The sequence below is a fragment of the Embiotoca jacksoni genome, unplaced genomic scaffold (genome assembly GCF_022577435.1).
Source record: "Embiotoca jacksoni isolate LCO1_2020_lvr unplaced genomic scaffold, fEmbJac1.0.p SCAF_15, whole genome shotgun sequence".
In the NCBI taxonomy this organism is placed as follows: Eukaryota; Metazoa; Chordata; class Actinopteri; family Embiotocidae; genus Embiotoca; species Embiotoca jacksoni.
The window spans coordinates 10,925,893-10,945,413 of record NW_027185285.1 but is presented as its reverse complement, the minus strand read 5'-3'; the positions used below and the strand labels follow the sequence as shown (position 1 = coordinate 10,945,413).

At 37.7% G+C, this 19,521-nt stretch overlaps 1 protein-coding gene and 1 pseudogene across 1 annotated transcript; one reads left to right on the top strand and one right to left on the bottom strand.

Moving 5' to 3' along the window:
* Positions 1-1,639: 1,639 nt before the first annotated feature.
* Positions 1,640-2,730, top strand: LOC138198237 (galectin-2-like). Its single transcript, XM_069149536.1, has 3 exons — positions 1,640-1,770; positions 2,040-2,211; positions 2,431-2,730. The coding sequence occupies exons 1-3, from the start codon at positions 1,661-1,663 to the stop codon at positions 2,575-2,577; spliced, it is 429 nt and encodes a 142-aa protein (XP_069005637.1). The 5' UTR covers positions 1,640-1,660; the 3' UTR covers positions 2,578-2,730.
* A 1,116-nt stretch (positions 2,731-3,846) lies between these two features.
* LOC138198235 (interferon-induced very large GTPase 1-like) overlaps positions 3,847-19,521 on the bottom strand; it is a 28,176-nt pseudogene continuing 12,501 nt past the window's right edge.

Below are 19,521 nucleotides of genomic sequence, written 5' to 3'. Positions count from 1 at the left end.
AATCCATAATAATATATCAAAATAGGGATTGCGGAAACTAAGTACCTTAAAATAAAGGCTGTTGTATGATGATGATGAAAAAAAAAACTTTTTACATGTTGTCAAAGAAAAGGGAACATTGATTACACAGAATCAGACTTTAAATGCTTGATCAGTTAACCATCCAAGGCTTTTATACAGTAACTAAATTTGAAAAACTGTTATTCAGTTATTTACTGGAAATTATTAAAGAATACAATATAGAAATTATGTGTAGGGCGAGAAAGTCCTTTTCCCATTCTTGCTTCAAGAGACTGAGGTCCTGGACTTGTGTTTGTAAGTGTATCATTGTTCTTTTATGTGACTGCCTGTAAACTCTTTCTTCAGCTTGAGGAATTTTCACTCTTTAAGTTCTGAGATATTTCAAACCATTCTCCTTCCCAAGGCTTCAGATACTGCAGTTTTGTCCAAGCTGTTGGGATACGCACAAGGTGCCTTTTGGTGTTGGCACCGTGACAACCTGGCACGAAGAAGGAGATGCCCTTCATTACCCTCCCTTTTTGTTGGAGGTTGGAGTGGCAGGTAGGATACAGAGAGACTCTGGTGGGTGGAGGGAGGGAAAAAATAAAGACTGACTGCAAAGCAGTCGTGTTCCAGTTTACATCCAAGTCTCTCTAGACTATAATATAAGTAGTGAAGACTGAAAGAATCATTATAGGTGTTAACAAGCTTAGCCAAGAAAACTGGATGACAGAAGACAGTGGTTCAAATCTGGATGTTGTTTAAGGAGCTAAAAGTTCTAAAACGTAGATGCTTCAACCAAAAGCACAGAAGATCTTTAATCACCACAGGGGATGAGATTAGTGTTATTAATTCAGTATCTGACCAAATGTGAAACATGATCACAATCTTCCCTTCTGTTACTGTGTCATGGTGTTGAATATTATTATGATGTCACAGTGAAGTTAACCTTTGACCTTGTGGCTATAAAATACCGTTACTTCATAATTTGAGTCTATTAGACACTGGTTTGGTTTAAACTGGCACATGAGTTCATGACCATAAATTCTTGAGCCCAAGTGCCAACATTAGTGCCAAAGTTTGAAGAAATTCACTCAAGGCATTTCTCAGATATCACAATGACTAGAACTGGATGCAGGAATGCGAGAGATGTGAGGTCACAGTGACGCTAATCACTGACCATTGATCACCAACATCTAGTTCATCCTCAAATTCAAGTGAATGTTTGTGCCAAGTTTGAAAAAATTCCCTGAAGGTTTTCTTCAAATATCGGGACCGACAGATGAATATACGGCATGTATGTATGAAAAGACGGATGGACAACCGGAAGACATAATGCCTCCAGCGTCACCAGTGAGGAAACATAAAAATATCATGTTTAATTTATTGAGTTATGGCCTTTTCTGAATTCACAAAACAAGACAAACATCTTGGTACATTTCAAATATAAATTCTTGCAATTCTTTGTAAGTGTAACTGTGCCAAAAGACCCGTGGAGAGAATGAACTTGTCTATGGTGATGATCGCTACAAGAACTAATTAGATAAGCTATTAAGACCCAGCTTCACCAATACAACATAAATGGTTAAATTATAGATGTTGGACAGAGATCTTTACTGAATTGTTTTAAGGTGATGCCTCTTATGATTAACAGCATTTTATGATTAAATTGTTTGAAACTGTGTCTCAGCAACTTGAACTGAAGAATGTGGATCTGAAACCTGGAGATAAGCTGAAAATAAAAGGGGTAGTTCTGCATGATGCTGAGAGGTAAGCTAACCAAACACATTACTCTTATTTTATATTAGCTACTTAACCAAATGAATAAAAAAGACATCTAATCAGTTATTTCAACAGTAATAAAAAAAAGACATCTAATCAGTTATTTCTACAGTAATAAAAAAAAAAAAGAAAATGTAGAAAAATGTGGACTTTCACTTTTACATGACGATATGTAAGAGAATGAATCCGTGTGATGTTCCTAACTCTGTAAACACTTGATGTTATGAGTGCAGTTGTATGACCTCTGATCCACTCAGATTCCAGATCGATCTCGGCTGTGATGCAGACGACCTGGCTCTGCACTTTAACACTCGTTTCCATGACGACGCCGATGGAGCTGTCCTCGTGTGCAACTCAAAGAGTGATGGTTGTTGGGGCGATGAGAAACGAGAAATACACAACCCCCTACAGAGGGGCAGTGATGTCAAGGTGAGAGAATCTAGGCAAAGAAACTGAAGATATGCATGTTGTCAAAAGTGTTATAAAAAGGCTTGGATATGATTTTTTTTTTTTTTTATATTAAAAATCAATCACGCAATATAATAATTTTCTTACTCACTTCTGGTTATTTGTTGCCATTCAGATAGTTCGGGTTGAGTTTGGGTTTCTGTTGTAAAGTTTTACTTGTTACCATCTCATCTATTTTAGATTGTGTTTAAGATGGCTGGAGACGTGTTTGAAGTGGAGCTTCCTGATGGACAGGAAGTCCAGTTTCCCAACCGTGTTGGAATGGACGTCATCAGCTACATCCGAGTCACAGGGGACTTCAAACTGACGGGCTTCAAGATCTGCTGAGAGACACAACGTCTGTGACACATGTATGCTGAGTTTAACAGTGTGATTATAGATAAGACTTTGACACGTGGCCAGTGATTGTAAGAAATATGAATCATGAAGAGATGTCGATCCTCCGTACTTAGAAAATGTAACTTTAATTAAAATATACTGTTGACGAAAATAATATTAAATGTTTAAATTCAAATGATCATGTTTTGTTATCTTTGAAGGGTTGCACCCTAAACTTGGCTTTGAAAAGTATTTCCCACAAACAGTAACACTAACATTACATACTCATATACAGTATCATTATGTGAGCGCAGCAGACCAATTGACACGGCACATCACATACAAAATTAGAAGAGATAGTAGGTGTGATCTGACATTGAAATCCTGGAATATAATCTGTATGACAGTCAGAGACGTGAACTGAGAGGGTTTCACCTGTTGGATAGATGACACAGCAAAGAGAAATAGAGAAAACTGTCCATGTTGTATGTCCTTAACTGATAATATGTCGCCTACAAAGTATGGTTGCAGTTGTTAAGTAATATTTGTAATTATTAGTGAGGCCAGTTTTAAGGTATTGTTACAGTGATTGTGAGATGAGACCCTAAAGGTGCAGTTACCCAACCACAACACCAGGGGGAGTAACTCCGTAGGTGAGCGCTAGTTGTAGGTTATCTGACTGCTATCTCATCAGAAGTCATTTTTAAAGTTGTCTCTATGTTGTTTTGACAAAGTTTGCCGTCGATAATAGTGGTTTGGTCGTGTTAGAAACGTATCTGTCCACAATGGAGTCCTTCTAGCTCCTGGATAAACCTTGTACCAAAATGGCGGCCTTACTATCCACCATCAATTCTAAGAATGTGAGGAAAGAGTGTGTTTGTGTTTTCAATAAACAAAAGCGGTTTGACCAAAGCTGAGTTATCTGTATAATAATGGTTTCTATTATGATCATTGTCTAGTATCTATTGAATTTTAACACTGATTAGTCTGATGGGTCAACGAGAAGAAGAAGTCTTCAGCTGACTTGCTCACATGAAGCTCTTGTTGTTTTAAAGGTTTGAAGAATGGGTTTGCAGCTTTACCAGATTTTACAATATGCCAATGATATGTATGATATTTGTACAGTCAGATGTGATACCGCATATAAGTGTTTTCTTCTGTTTTTTTTATTGATACTATGAAAAGCCCCACACATTTAAAAAAAACAGAGTTAAGCCTAAATGTTTTGTGGTGTAAACTAATACATTTTCAGAAATGCAAAGAAACCTGGTCCCTCGGTGGATATGAAGTAGTGATTTTTATTGAATCATTATTGCTGTGAATAACACGAGAGGTCAACATCGTGACGAGAACACGCTGTAGTCATACAACTGTCCTTGTGTGCATTAAAACTCAACTTCAGCTGGTGAGAATATAATATAATTACAGGCTGATTAAAATGAGATTAACAGATTACAGTTGAAATACTTCAGTAACATAAAATATGCTTGTTACAGTATGTCTGCTACTTTCTTTGTCATTTCAACTTTAAATGAAGATACTTCAACATACAAAAAAAAACAATTTGCTCGACTAATTCTTAAATCAGTTCAAACAGATTAAAACAAATAATTGTGTCTCACACTGCACTAAAAAAAATCTGTAATTTGTAATCACGTCTCTTGATCACACAATATAAACTCTTTTTATGCTCATGTAGCTTTAAATTGTACATATTTTGATTAAATGAAATTTAACATCCATCCTCACGTGCAAAAACTTCATAAGTCCACTTTCTTCATCCTTAAAAATAAACAACAAACAACAGATTGCTGCTCCTTCATGAAAACCTTCGTGAAGTACTTTGTCAATGACCCATATTATCTTCAATTTGATGACTCCCTTCATTCTCTATATGACCATTGTTCCAGTGTGCTCCTGTTTCTCTGTCGTTCATTTGAATAATGCGAAGATGATTCTGTACATCAGTCAACCCTGTATTTTGTAATGATTTACTGACTGTCTACATTTGATGATAAAATCAGTAAAAGTATATGAGTGATGTTTATAGGATTTTAATTCCTGAATAATCACGTAAAAAGAAATTGTGATTTTCAGCAGTTGTTCCGGTGTCGACTCACTACAGTAACAGTCTACTCTGAGTACATTTCATCCAGACTTTCAATCGCTTGTTGTTTAGTGTGTGTTCTCCACTGACTGGGAATCTCTCCTTTGCCCTCGAATTTCCGACCATAGTATTTTTCCAGCTCTTGTTGAAATCGACACACAAACCATGTCCAATATGTCAGCACGGACTCATCAGGGGTAATTCTCCAGTTAGCAAACCTTGGTCCAGCAGTACGGTACTGCTTGAAAGGAACGGAGACTTCTGACACTCCATCAGGGTGAAAACTGTTTTTACTTGAAACATTTGTTGTGCAGAAGTCAACGGACATTTCCACTGTGTTTCTGTAGTGCCAACCGTTGACTGAGCCTGATCGATGGAAGGGGACGTTGTGGTCATCAGGGCTGTGATCTTCCAGGGTGTTTGTGCACACAGCTCCACAGAATGGACACGTTACCCAGCAGCATCTACACAGCTGATTGATGAGGATCTGATCAGGTTGCAGCCGAAAGTCCTTCATCTTATCCAGGGAGAGGCGGCTCATCTCTGTTTTGATGGGTACAAGGCCTTTCTCTATCTCTTCTTTAAGAAAGTCAAAATTGTTTATGTCACGGAAATTTTGACAAGAAATGGTATCAAGTGTCAGTTTGTCTTTTAGCAAACTAGAAAATTGCTCCATCCACTTGTCTGTGCCTCCTTGTTTGGTTTTGACTTTCTGTGTTGCAGTAAATAAAGCTTTGCTGACAAGCTCATTGATGTCGTCCACATTTTTCTCGAGTATGTTCTGTGCTTTATGACTCTGTTCTCTGAACATGTACTTGTGTACTTCATCTTTTATAAAATTCTTTGCTTGACTCCTTGGATCTCGGATGTAGGTGATGAAACTCTTGAAGTCCTCCTTCTCTGCAAGTGACTTCAACACATGTTTCTCCAAGTTCAACCTGTTCCCACTGAATGCTGGGAAACTACACCTCATCTCTCCAGCGAGATCAATAGCAGTCTTGTTACAGACAGCCTCCACAGCGGACACCTTCAGATTTTCACAGATCATTTCTCCAAAAACAGCAGCAGATGAGTTTCCTTTCCAGAAGCTTCTAAAAATGCTGTAATACTGATCTTTCTTGCTTTCTAAATAAGTACGTGCATCGTTGTTCTTTCTGTATGTCTCGTGAGACTGGGAAAGCCATCTTCCTGCCCTGTCAAAAACATACAGCGAGAGATCAACTGTAAACTCCTTCCTCAGTGCGTATGGCTTTTGTGATTCAAACTCTGTCACGTTCGTTTGAACATTTTGGGCCATTTCTAGCAAGTAAGTTGATCTGCAGCCTCTTGTTGCTACAGGTTTGGTCTGAATTTCTTCAAGGGATTGTTGTTCAACTTGACTGATGAAGGATCGGATCTGTTCATGTTGTTCATGTGAGAAGTCACGGTTCCCTTTCTGTTGGGTTGTTGGGACAATTGTTATCTTTTGTTTCAAATAATTGAATGCACTTTTGAATACATTTGTTCCTTGTTTGCCAGTGTCCTTGTTTTCCTTTTTACTCTCATGACTCTCCTCAGAGAGATCTCGCTGCTTCTTTTGGTTCACATAATCAGAGTAGTGCCCCAGTTTTGACAAGTCTCGGTATCTGTTACTCTCTTTGCATTCCTGTATAAGACCCCACTCAAAACCAAGCTCATTGAGGACACGTTTGTGATCTTCCTCCAGGTTGATGTCCTCAATGGGTTTTATACCTGCAGATAATTCCCTGACCAACTCCCCCCAAACAGTGTTGAACTGACTTTTAAGTTCCTCCTCTTTTGCTTTGTCTTTTAACCTATGAGCGAGCTCTTTGCTCTTCTGCAGCAGCTTGTTCTCAAACTCGGTCTTCTTGTCATCTAGCTCTTTACAAGCTTTCTTCTGCTGGATAACTTCATCCAGTGTTTTTTTCACTCCTTTCACCTGTTCCTCATGAAACTCCTTGATTTTATGTTCAAATCTGCCTCTCCATTGAACCAGCATGTCTTTGTCTCTCTTATCCTCAAAGTAGAGATTCATCTCCTCTTTGATTTTTTTCAAATGTTTTGCTCATTTCTGTAAAGAGATAACTGTTCTCAACCCTGTCCAGTTCTCCATTTTCTATTCTGGTATAAAGCTGGTTCTCAATGGTCAGCATGTTGCTCCTCAGGGTCCAGGTCCAGGTCGCATACTGGACCTCAAGTTTTCTGTACACTGCAATTTCCAGTGTGTTTTTGAAGCTGAAAACGAATTGTTCGTTCATCAGGGCGTTCCACAGGTCCTGAATTTTGCTTTTCAAATATGAGAGCGTGATCCCGGATGACTGTGAAGCCTTGGAGAGGATGATGTGCTTCAGTTCTTGGACATTCTCACTGTAGCGTGGATTTGGAGGAGCCATCGGTGGACTTCCCTGCCAAAGGTGGGAAAAGTATTTCACATCTTTTTGCACATCAAATGCAATGACGTCACTGAAGCACTTGACATCACATTGCTCCTCTTTGGCAGCTAGTTGAGCCATGTCATCCAGTTTTTCTTGCAGGCGTCTCTTTCCATCCATGTTTTTCTCTGCAGCTCCAATATCTGAAACGTTCTGGTGAACAAACACACAACTCGGAGAAAGTTTAACTTTCTTCATCCTCATGAAAGCCTGAACAACAATCTGCAGGACATCTTGCATCTCAGCTGGATTCTCACCAAAGATGTTGATCAGTGTCATGTTTCCCAGGCCAACAACAAATGTTGACAGTTCATTGTCGTGGTGAGTGGTGATGTTACTGGCCAACTCAAGAGCTCGCAGTCCTTCAGTGTCCACGACTAGGAAATAGTCAAACTTCAAGTCGTTCCTGAATTCCTCTGACACCTTGATCAGCTGCATAAAGGCACCCTTGGTGCACCTGCCAGCACTCACTGCAAACTGCAACCCAAACATGGCATTCAGCATTGTTGACTTTCCACTGCTTTGTACGCCCAAAACTGACAACACAAAAACTGTCTGGTCGCCAAGTTTCCTGATGACCTCCTCCAGAACACTAGAGATCCAAGTTAAAGGGGCGTAACCTGCATCACCATCCATCAGCTCCATCGGGTGTCCTGATATCATCAGATCTGCAGCCAGCTCAGGGTATTTTGACCAGTCGGTCTGCCTGTTGTGTGTTTGTTTCTTTTGAGATTTATGGGCTTCATAGATTTGTCCCATTTCTCTAAAGATGTGCTCCAAGCCAAACGTTGCTGACTGTAGTTCTTTTGATATTTGTTCAAGCTCATTTTGTTTGCTGTCTAACAGAGGAGATTTTTCATGTTTCCTCTTCAGAGCCAAGACTTCAGACCACTTTTCATCATATCTTTGGAGAATTGAAGCGAGATCATCTGTGGAGAGGGCATCTATTAAGATCTGCATCCATTTCAGGAAGTACTCTTTGTGTGTTGATGGCAGAGACAAGAGGCTTTCAGTGAATGACTTCATCAGTTCGGTGTGGGAAACAGAGCATTGTTCTTGTCGTATTTGCGTCAGTTCCTGTTCCTTCTGACTTTTCTCCTTCTCAATGTTTCCTTGGAGGTGATACAGTTCCTTCTTTATTCTGCACCACTCATGCCACAGATTGCCTTGACAAGGGAGAAACTTGTGTTTGATCTTTGAGATGTCCATCCCCTGAAGCAAATTCAATATTTCCATTGCTGCAGATTTCCCCTTTTGGCAGACTGGGTCATCTTCATCCACTCTGACTCCAGAGACCTTGGACATAGATTCAAGCTGGAACGATGTGTGTGGTCCAGACAAAGTCTTTTTAATAATCATTTTCAGTTCTTCAGCAACATCTGACTGGCTTCTTTCTTTTAGACCCACAATGTATTTCCCTGATTTCTTCTCAACTCCACCACAATCCTTATCAGCAACGAGAATAATGAGAGGCTTTGGAGACTTGTGAAGGGCTGAGAGGACTGCAGTGTTTTTCTGTGTTCTTGTCAGAGTTGGCACAAAAACAACATTGACTGAAGATTTATTGATCAGTATTTCACGCTGTTTTTCAGTCGTTAGAGCATCACCGTGAAGATTACAGAAGGCAATGCAGTCAGTGAAGGAGTCATTGGGGTTTCCAGCAGGGAAGTACCAGGCAATCTCTGCGACACCATCCATCAAATGGCGAGATTTGGTGCTACCTTTACAGTTTCTGTGGAAGAAGGTACTGTGAGTGTCATTGATCAAAGCGTTCATGAGAAGAGATTTAGACTGAGACAGTGAACCCAGGCGGAAAAATGACACCATGGGTGTTTCAGCTTTGCAAATTGGCATACTCTTCATGGTGATGGTGTCTTTATCCTTGAATTCAGTTACCTTCCATGTTTTTATTATTTGTCTCAATGTCCAAAGAGGACACTCAATATCCATTGTGACTGGGTCAGGAACGAGCAAAGGTAAGGCGTACTGACACTGTGACAACTTTTTAATCATGTCCTGCTTGAGAAAGCTGTCTGAGCAGTGAAATACTGCCATTTGAACATCCATTGGATGCGCATGGGTTTGTTTTGATTGATCAGAGTCTTCATCTGTGTTAAAAAATTCATCTGAGTCACTATCATCTGTGTCAGTGCTGTCAGACACCGGAGCAGACTGTGGATGGCTGACCTCAGGACTCTCCTGTTTTACAAGGATATGTCTAGCTCTGTAGTCTAACGCCAATAACTTCTGAAGAAAAGTATAGGCTAGTTCTTTCTCACACGTGTCATTGCTCGGTTACACAGGTGGACCTATTTTAAGAAAGTCAGCTGGTGACAGCTTCTGTTGAAGTTTGTCTTGAAGGTGAAGTCTGCTGAGCAGTGTTTCAATTTCTTTCTCCACATCGACGGTACCTGCAGAACAGCAATGATATTCCAGATTACCAGAGGGACAGATATTTTTTTTTTTACCGCTTTCATCAACATAGAACAGGGGTGTCCAAACTTTTTTCACTGAGGACCAAATACTGAAAAATATACGAAAGGCTGGGCCACTATTAAAGTTAACAAAATCAATGAAATGTAGATAAATTATGCTTAATAATTGAATATGCTTAAATAAAAAAACAGCCTCCATCACAACTTTCCATTAACAGGTTTTCGTTCATTTTGTTACAAAAAGGGTTAACAGCTCATTCTCAAAACAGCTGCCTCAGATTGCTTTTTAGTTAGGATGGTGATCCCCCTTCACAGCCCTGAATAAAGAGGGAAAAATAAGTGAACAAGGGGATTGATATAATTGTTAGTTATGCAAATAAGTTATTGGGGTTGTTAACACATCAACTAACGTTTGTTCGAAAATGTTATCAACTTTAATTGACTGAATTTATTCAGTAATTGGGCTTTTCAACACATGAATACTGTGTAATATATTTTTAACTCGCATATAGGGGAGTCGAGAACAGCTTGATATTGTAGCGGTGTTTCCCAGAATGCCCAGCGTTCGTTCGAACGTTCATAGTAGGCACCATGAGTGACATGAGTTGGGCATTAATGGAAGTACCTCTGATTTGTGTTCAGTGTACATGAAAGTCAATGTAATGTTTTGAGACAAATAGTGAGCAGGTCCTGCAGTAATGGAGTGTGCTGAATTTTAGTATCTGGGCTAAAATAAAGTTCTTCTGTTCCTCATCTACTGGCCAGTTACATTATCGTTCTCAATTACAGGAAAGTCTCGGAAATGCTGACTGAACTTGTTCACAAGAGATGTGATCATAGACACTAATTCCCCCTTTTAGCAGGAAGTTTGCACATTTTATTGCGGGGATGTGCGCAGCATTGCAGTTGCTTAGTTGTCTCAAAGAGACAAAGCTTCGCACATCCATTTTAACAGCCTCGCCTTCACTCTCCTGCACCTTGTCCCGCAGCATTGAGGCCATTCCTTTGTGCTCACCTGTCATCGCAGGAGACCCGTACAACTCCACAATTTAACCACTTTAAGTTCCATATTATCAATTGCATCTGACGCAGCTTTGAAAATGTCCTTACCCGTTGTTGTGCCCTTTAGACTTCTAAGATCAAGCAGCTCCTCCGTAATGCGAAAGTTATCGTTCATTCATGTGTGGGCCATATTCCATTATATTTTTAGAATTTGCTGCGGCCCAATTAAAAATCGACCACAGGCACAGTTGGCCCGCGGGCCGTAGTTTGGACACCCCAGATTTAGAACAATAATGAAAACACCCAATTACAAAATAACAGTATGAAACTGAGTAATGAATGAAACTGTATGAACAAACCTAAATTTGTTTCATATTGACTCAAAATAGCCGGTGTTTATCTTGCTGACAGCTTTACACTACTAATGGAAGTGTCTTAACCAGCTTCATTAGTTTGTCACCTGGAAGAATTTTCAGTTAACAGCTGAACCTTTTCAAAAGTTTACTGGTGAAATATTTGATCTTAAAGAGTTTGAGATCATCACTTACGTAGTGCAAAAGTTTTGTTCGTAAACAGCAAAATAGACCTGCTCAACTACTGTACTAATCCATATTCATATTATGGCAAGAACTGCTCAACTAACCCATAAACAAAATCACATGAGCCATGTTTTCCACATGAGACACGTGATCACATGTAGGACACGTTATGTAGCAAAATATAACATGGGAAAACTATGTGGGAAGATTTTTCCCCACGTTGTTATATGTGGTACTATGTGGAAAACATGTCATCACATGTAATGTGTCACAAATACTGCAACTTTTCACCAACATATTCTCAACAAGTACAATAACATGAGCAACAAGCAGTGATATGCAAACCCTCGTATGCTAAATGTTGATGAGCCAGCGGGTCCGTGGAGGTTAACATGTCTGATTTATGTGCAAAGTTTCATGAGGTTTGAAGCATTCCTGGACCTTATACATCAACTTCCTGTGTCTAGGTGAAAAATCTAACTTTGCCGCATCACCCTGGCGACTCCCTTTCGCAAAAAAGCTGACTTCTCAATATATCATCATCAATGTTTTAAGGTTATTCTGACCTGATTTGATGTTGATGTGATCAACTACCTCGATGAAGGACGGGAAAGTATGAAATATTTATTTTCCAGTTGCCAGCTGGGGGCGTTATGACTGAGCAAATATTACCATACAGGTGTCTTCAGGGCGGGACTGTTATCAAACATGAAATGTTTGAGGAAGATCAGAATATGTACATATTGTTCCATACACGGGCACACCGTTCGCCGAAAACAAATTCTTTTGATAACTTTTCATCTCCCAGGTGTTAAGACAGGACAGACAAAATGCAAATTGGTCCGACAAAATCTGTAGTAGGAGTTCGTTAAAATACAACAGGTGGAAATCGACAAAAATGGCGAATAAATTCAAAATGGTGGACTTCCTGTTAAGTTGAGGTCATGGTGCCAGGAGACTTTCTTGTACATCACCATGTGATACACATTTCCACCGAATTTTGTGCATGTCGGTGAAACTAGGTGCCGGGGGCGCTAGCAAGCCATTTGGATACATCCACTCGCACAACACATATCAGATGTATTGTCTCACCACGCTGGATGGATGTGTGATGGAGGTTTCAAGCATCTTTTGACCGTCAACGTCAACTTCCTGTGTCATGGCGGAACGTAAAAGTTTGATGCATTGCTATGGCGACGCCCTTCGACAAAAACGCATTCACTTCTCGATATATCATTATCAACATCTTAACACTATTCAGACCTGATTTGACATGGATCTGATCAACCAGCTCGACATAGCATGTGAAGGTTTAAAAAGTGACATTTCCTGTTGCCACCAGGGGGCACTATCACTATGACCAAAAATTACCATGCACATGTGTTCAGGCCCGGACTGTTATCATACCTGTAAAGTTTGGAGAAGGTCCGTCCATGTACACAAGATTTACAGCCATTGAGACCCTCAAAATGGCCGCCACACCACCAGTTGACGAAAACAACTTCTTTTAACAACTTACTTTTAACATTTTGCCACGCCAACTCGCTTTCATGAGTTTTGGAGAGCAGTTGTTTACGTAGCATAATAATAATAACGCGGAATAATAATAATTCCTTACATTTCAATGGAGCTTTCACGCCATTCGGTGCTCCAATGACAAACACAAAGGTTCCATAATATTCTCATTACCTCTTCATCTGATTAATCTGCTCTGTTTTGTAGTAAACACAGTGAACTGCTTTCCTGCCTTCATAGTGTGTCTGCATTTGAGCTCACTACTCTAGAGTTTAACAGGGTTTCGCATGTAATCCAACGGGTTTCCCATTGATAACTGTATGTGTTTCACAGGGGAATACACATTGGTTCCATGTCAGTTTTCACGTATAATCCCATTGATTTCATGCGTAATCCGATGGTTTTCACATAGGACAAGGTTGGGGTTTCCCATGAGAATAGACATGGGTGTCATCCTTCAAGATTGTTGGAAAAGCTCCAGGTGATGAGCTTATTTAGTTCCTCCAAAGAATGAAGAGTGTGCGAAGCTGTTATCAAAGCAAAATCGGGCTACTATGCTGAAAAATATCAAATTTAAAATGTATTATTTACTTTCACTATGTATTCCTTACGTGTTATTTCATCGCTTCAGTAGTTAAACAATGTAGAAAATGGTCAAAATAATTGGGTTATGTGTTGCTGCACAATTCAATTCTTAATTAACATCTTACCTTTGCACTTGGTTTCAGATGGTCCAGACGTGACTTCAGTTGAAATCTCTATTTCTTCTTCTGCAGGTTTTAAAAAATAACAGTAAATTGACTGAGAATCTTGCAATATATTCAATATATCAAATTAATATCTAACTTTTCTTTCTTAAATTTATTTCTTGCAAAGACACAATATCACCTCCTTTCAGGTCAGAATGAACGAATTTGAAAGATCTTAGTCTTTTTGTTTGCTGAACCACAGGAGGTATGTAACAATTAAGGTATTTAACTGTTTAATAGTTTTTTTTTTCATTGAGCATAATGTTCATCTGTGGTTAGTGGTTTTATCAAGTCCTTATAAAAAAATAATAAATAACAGAATAGGTCATTTGTCAATGTAAGCCAAATAGAAAACTATTATTTGAGATGTATTTACACGGGTTCGGGCAGAGGTACATTAAATTCAGTCACAACGCCGCCTGCTGTTGTAGAGGGCAAATTACTGAAAACATTTGCGAGAAGATCCTCATTACAATGATGAAAGTAAAATTGTGACAGAAGTCATGAGATGTTTTTGTTTTTTTATATTTATAAGACATGGTACATTTCTTTCTTAAGTACGGTCTATTAGAATATGATGTGTGTTTGTTTTATTCATACTTTTTGTATTCTCAAGAAAAGCATTAGTTTATTTAAGGTGTTTTAATTATATTGTGTTTGTTAATGAATCAAGTTAATGAAACTTGATTCGTATCACGTATTCGTTTTATTTTATTTTGTCACGGTTTGATGGTTTTAAAATGTAATCTCATGAATTTGACATGTAGTCTCATGCGTTTCACAGGTAAAGGCGTGTGTTTCAAATGGGAATATACGTGTGTTTTACATGTAATCTCATGGGTTTCACTTAATTCTGAGTTTGTTACATCTAATAAAAATTTCCCTCTGAGGGATTACTAAAGTATCTATCTATCTATCTATCTATCTATCTATCTATCTATCTATCTATCTATCTTTCTATCTATCTATCTATCTATCTATCTATCTATCTATCTGTCTGTCTGTCTATCTGTCCGTCCGTCCGTCCGTCCTCCGTCCATCCATCCATCCATCCATCTATCCATCTATCTATCTATCTATCTATCTATCTATCTATCTATCTATCTATCTATCTATCTATCTATCTATCTATCTATCTATCTATCTATCTATCTATCTATCTGCCACTGGAACATTATCTGACCTGCAGTAACCTCAGGTCTCCATCAGAGCAGCTCGCCCTCTCTCTCCTTTTCTCTGTGTTTGTGATAGTCAGCAGGTTTTCAGTGTCTTCCTTATTACCTCTTCATCCGATTAATCTGCTCTGTTTTGTAGTAAACGCAGTGAACTGCTTTCCTGCCTTCATAGTGTGTCTGTATTTGAGCTCACTACTCTAGAGTTTAACAGGGTTTCGCATGTAATCCAACGGGTTTCCCATTGATAACTGTATGTGTTTCACAGGGGAATACACATTGGTTCCATATCAGTTTTCACGTATAATCCCATTGATTTCATGCGTAATCCGATGGTTTTCACATAGGACAAGGTTGGGGTTTCCCATGAGAATAGACATGGGTGTCCTCCTTCAAGATTGTTGGAAAAGCTCCAGGTGATGAGCTTATTTAGTTCCTCCAAAGAATGAAGAGTGTGCGAAGCTGTTATCAAAGCAAAATCGGGCTACTATACTGAAAAATATCAAATTTAAAATATATTATTTACTTTCACTATGTATTCCTTACGTGTTATTTCATCGCTTCAGTAGTTAAACAATGTAGAAAATGGTCAAAATAATTGGGTTATGTGTTGCTGCACAATTCAATTCTTAATTAACATCTTACCTTTGCCCTTGGTTTCAGATGGTCCAGACGTGACTTCAGTTGAAATATCTATTTCTTCTTCTGCAGGTTTTAAAAAATAACAGTAAATTGACTGAGAATCTTGCAATATATTCAATATATCAAATTAATATCTAACTTTTCTTTCTTAAATTTATTTCTTGCAAAGACACAATATCACCTCCTTTCAGGTCAGAATGAACGAATTTGAAAGATCTTAGTCTTTTTGTTTGCTGAACCACAGGAGGTATGTAACAATTAAGGTATTTAACTGTTTAATAGTTTTTTTTTTCATTGAGCATAATGTTCATCTGTGGTTAGTGGTTTTATCAAGTCCTTATAAAAAAATAATAAACAACAGAATAGGTCATTTGTCAATGTAAGCCAAATAGAAAACTACTATTTGAGATGTATTTACACGGGTTCGGGCAGAGGTACATTAAATTCAGTCACAACGCCGCCTGCTGTTGTAGAGGGCAAATTACTCAAAACATTTGCGAGAAGATCCTCATTACAATGATGAAAGTAAAATTGTGACAGAAGTCATGAGATGTTTTTTTTTGTTTTTGTTTATAAGACATGGTACATTACTTTCTTAAGTACGGTCTATTAGAATATGATGTGTATTTGTTTGATTCATACTTTTTGTATTCTCAATAAAAGCATTAGATTGTTTAAGGTGTTTTAACTATATAGTGTTTGTTAATGAATCAAGTTAATGAAACTTGATTCGTATCACGTATTCGTTTTATTTTATTTTGTCACGGTTTGATGGTTTTAAAATGTAATCTCATGAATTTGACATGTAGTCTCATGCGTTTCACAGGTAAAGGCGTGTGTTTCAAATGGGAATATACGTGTGTTTTACATGTAATCTCATGGGTTTCACTTAATTCTGAATTTGTTACATCTAATAAAAATTTCCCTCTGAGGGATTAATAAAGTATCTATCTATCTATCTATCTATCTATCTATCTATCTATCTATCTATCTATCTATCTATCTATCTATCTATCTATCTATCTATCTATCTATCTATCTATCTTTCTATCTATCTATCTATCTATCTATCTGTCTGTCTGTCTATCTGTCCGTCCGTCCGTCCGTCCTCCGTCCATCCGTCCATCCATCCATCTATCCATCTATCTATCTATCTATCTATCTATCTATCTATCTATCTATCTATCTATCTATCTATCTATCTGCCACTGGAACATTATCTGACCTGCAGTAACCTCAGGTCTCCCTCAGAGCAGCTCGCCCTCTCTCTCCTTTTCTCTGTGTTTGTGATAGTCAGCAGGTTTTCAGTGTCTTCCTTATTACCTCTTCATCCGATTAATCTGCTCTGTTTTGTAGTAAACGCAGTGAACTGCTTTCCTGCCTTCATAGTGTGTCTGCATTTGAGCTCACTACTCTAGAGCTTAACAGGGTTTCGCATGTAATCCAACGGGTTTCCCATTGATAACTGTATGTGTTTCACAGGGGAATACACATTGGTTCCATATCAGTTTTCACGTATAATCCCATTGATTTCATGCGTAATCCGATGGTTTTCACATAGGACAAGGTTGGGGTTTCCCATGAGAATAGACATGGGTGTCCTCCTTCAAGATTGTTGGAAAAGCTCCAGGTGATGAGCTTATTTAGTTCCTCCAAAGAATGAAGAGTGTGCGAAGCTGTTACCAAAGCAAAATCGGGCTACTATACTGAAAAATATCAAATTTAAAATATATTATTTACTTTCACTATGTATTCTTTACGTGTTATTTCATCGCTTCAGTAGTTAAACAATGTAGAAAATGGTCAAAATAATTGGGTTATGTGTTGCTGCACAATTCAATTCTTAATTAACATCTTACCTTTGCCCTTGGTTTCAGATGGTCCAGACGTGACTTCAGTTGAAATCTCTATTTCTTCTTCTGCAGGTTTTAAAAAATAACAGTAAATTGACTGAGAATCTTGCAATATATTCAATATATCAAATTAATATCTAACTTTTCTTTCTTAAATTTATTTCTTGCAAAGACACAATATCACCTCCTTTCAGGTCAGAATGAAAGAATTTGAAAGATCTTAGTCTTTTTGTTTGCTGAACCACAGGAGGTATGTAACAATTAAGGTATTTAACTGTTTAATAGTTTTTTTTTTCATTGAGCATAATGTTCATCTGTGGATAGTGGTTTTATCAAGTCCTTATAAAAAAAATAATAAATAACAGAATAGGTCATTTGTCAATGTAAGCCAAATAGAAAAATACTATTTGAGATGTATTTACACGGGTCTGGGCAGAAGTACATTAAATTCAGTCACAACGCCGCCTGCTGTTGTAGAGGGCAAATTACTCAAAACATTTGCGAGAAGATCCTCATTACAATGATGAAAGTAAAATTGTGCCAGAAGTCATGAGATGTTTTTTTTTTTTATATTTATAAGACATGGTACATTTCTTTCTTAAGTACAGTCTATTAGAATATGATGTGTATTTGTTTGATTCATACTTTCTGTATTCTCAATGAAAGCATTAGTTTGTTTAAGGTGTTTTAACTATATTGTGTTTGTTAATGAATCAAGTTAATGAAACTTGATTCGTATCACGTATTCGTTTTATTTTATTGTGTCACAGTTTGATGGTTTTAAAATGTAATCTCATGAATTTGACATGTAGTCTCATGCGTTTCACAGGTAAAGGTATGTGTTTCATATGGGAACATACGTGTGTTTTCCATGTAATCTCATGGGTTTCACATACCTCTGAGTTTGTTCCATCTAATACAAATTTCACTCTGAGGGATTAATAAAGTATCTATCTATCTATCTATCTATCTATCTATCTATCTATCTATCTATCTATCTATCTATCTATCTATCTATCTATCTATCTATCTATCTATCTATCTATCTATCTATCTATCTATCTATCTATCTATCTATCTATCTATCTATCTATCTATCTATCTATCTATCTATCTATCTATCTATCTATCTATCTATCTATCTATCTATCTGCCACTGGAACATTATCTGACCTGCAGTAACCTCAGGTCTCCATCAGAGCAGCTCGCCCTCTCTCTCCTTGTCTCTGTGTTTGTGATAGTCAGCAGGTTTTCAGTGTCTTCCTCATTACCTCTTCATCCGATTAATCTGCTCTGTTTTGTAGTAAACACAATGAACTGCTTTCCTGCCTTCATAGCGTGTCTGCATTTGAGTTCACTACTCTTGAGTTTAACAGGGTTTCACGTGTAATCCAACGGGTTTCCCATTGATAACTGTATGTGTTTAGCAGGGAAATACACATTGGTTCCACATCAATTTTCACATATAATCCCAGTGGTTTCAAGTGTAATCCGATGGTTTTCACATAGGACAAGGTTGGGGTTTCCCATGAGGGTAGACATGGGTGTCTCTCAGCACATGTGGGACCTCCTTCAAGACTGTTGGAAAAGCTCCAGGTGATGAGCTTATTTAGTTCGTCCAAAGAATGAAGAGTGTGCGAAGCTGTTACCAAAGCAAAATCGGGCTACGATACTGAAAAATATCAAATTTAAAATATTTTATTTACTTTCACTATGTATTCTTTACGTGTTATTTCATCGCTTCAGTAGTTAAACAATGTAGAAAATGGTCAAAATAATTGGGTTATGTGTTGCTGCACAATTCAATTCTTAATTAACATCTTACCTTTGCCCTTGGTTTCAGATGGTCCAGACGTGACTTCAGTTGAAATCTCTATTTCTTCTTCTGCAGGTTTTAAAAAATAACAGTAAATTGACTGAGAATCTTGCAATATATTCAATATATAAAATTAATATCTAACTTTTCTTTCTTAAATTTATTTCTTGCAAAGACACAATATCACCTCCTTTCAGGTCAGAATGAAAGAATTTGAAAGATCTTAGTCTTTTTGTTTGCTGAACCACAGGAGGTATGTAACAATTAAGGTATTTAACTGTTTAATAGTTTTATTTTTCATTGAGCATAATGTTCATCTGTGGTTAGTGGTTTTATCAAGTCCTTATAAAAAAATAATAAATAACAGAATAGGTCATTTGTCAATGTAAGACAAATAGAAAACTACTATTTGAGATGTATTTACACGGGTTCGGGCAGAGGTACATTAAATTCAGTCACAACGCCGCCTGCTGTTGTAGAGGGCAAATTACTCAAAACATTTGCGAGAAGATCCTCATTACAATGATGAAAGTAAAATTGTGACAGAAGTCATGAGATGTTTTTTTTTGTTTTTGTTTATAAGACATGGTACATTACTTTCTTAAGTACGGTCTATTAGAATATGATGTGTATTTGTTTGATTCATACTTTTTGTATTCTCAATAAAAGCATTAGTTTGTTTAAGGTGTTT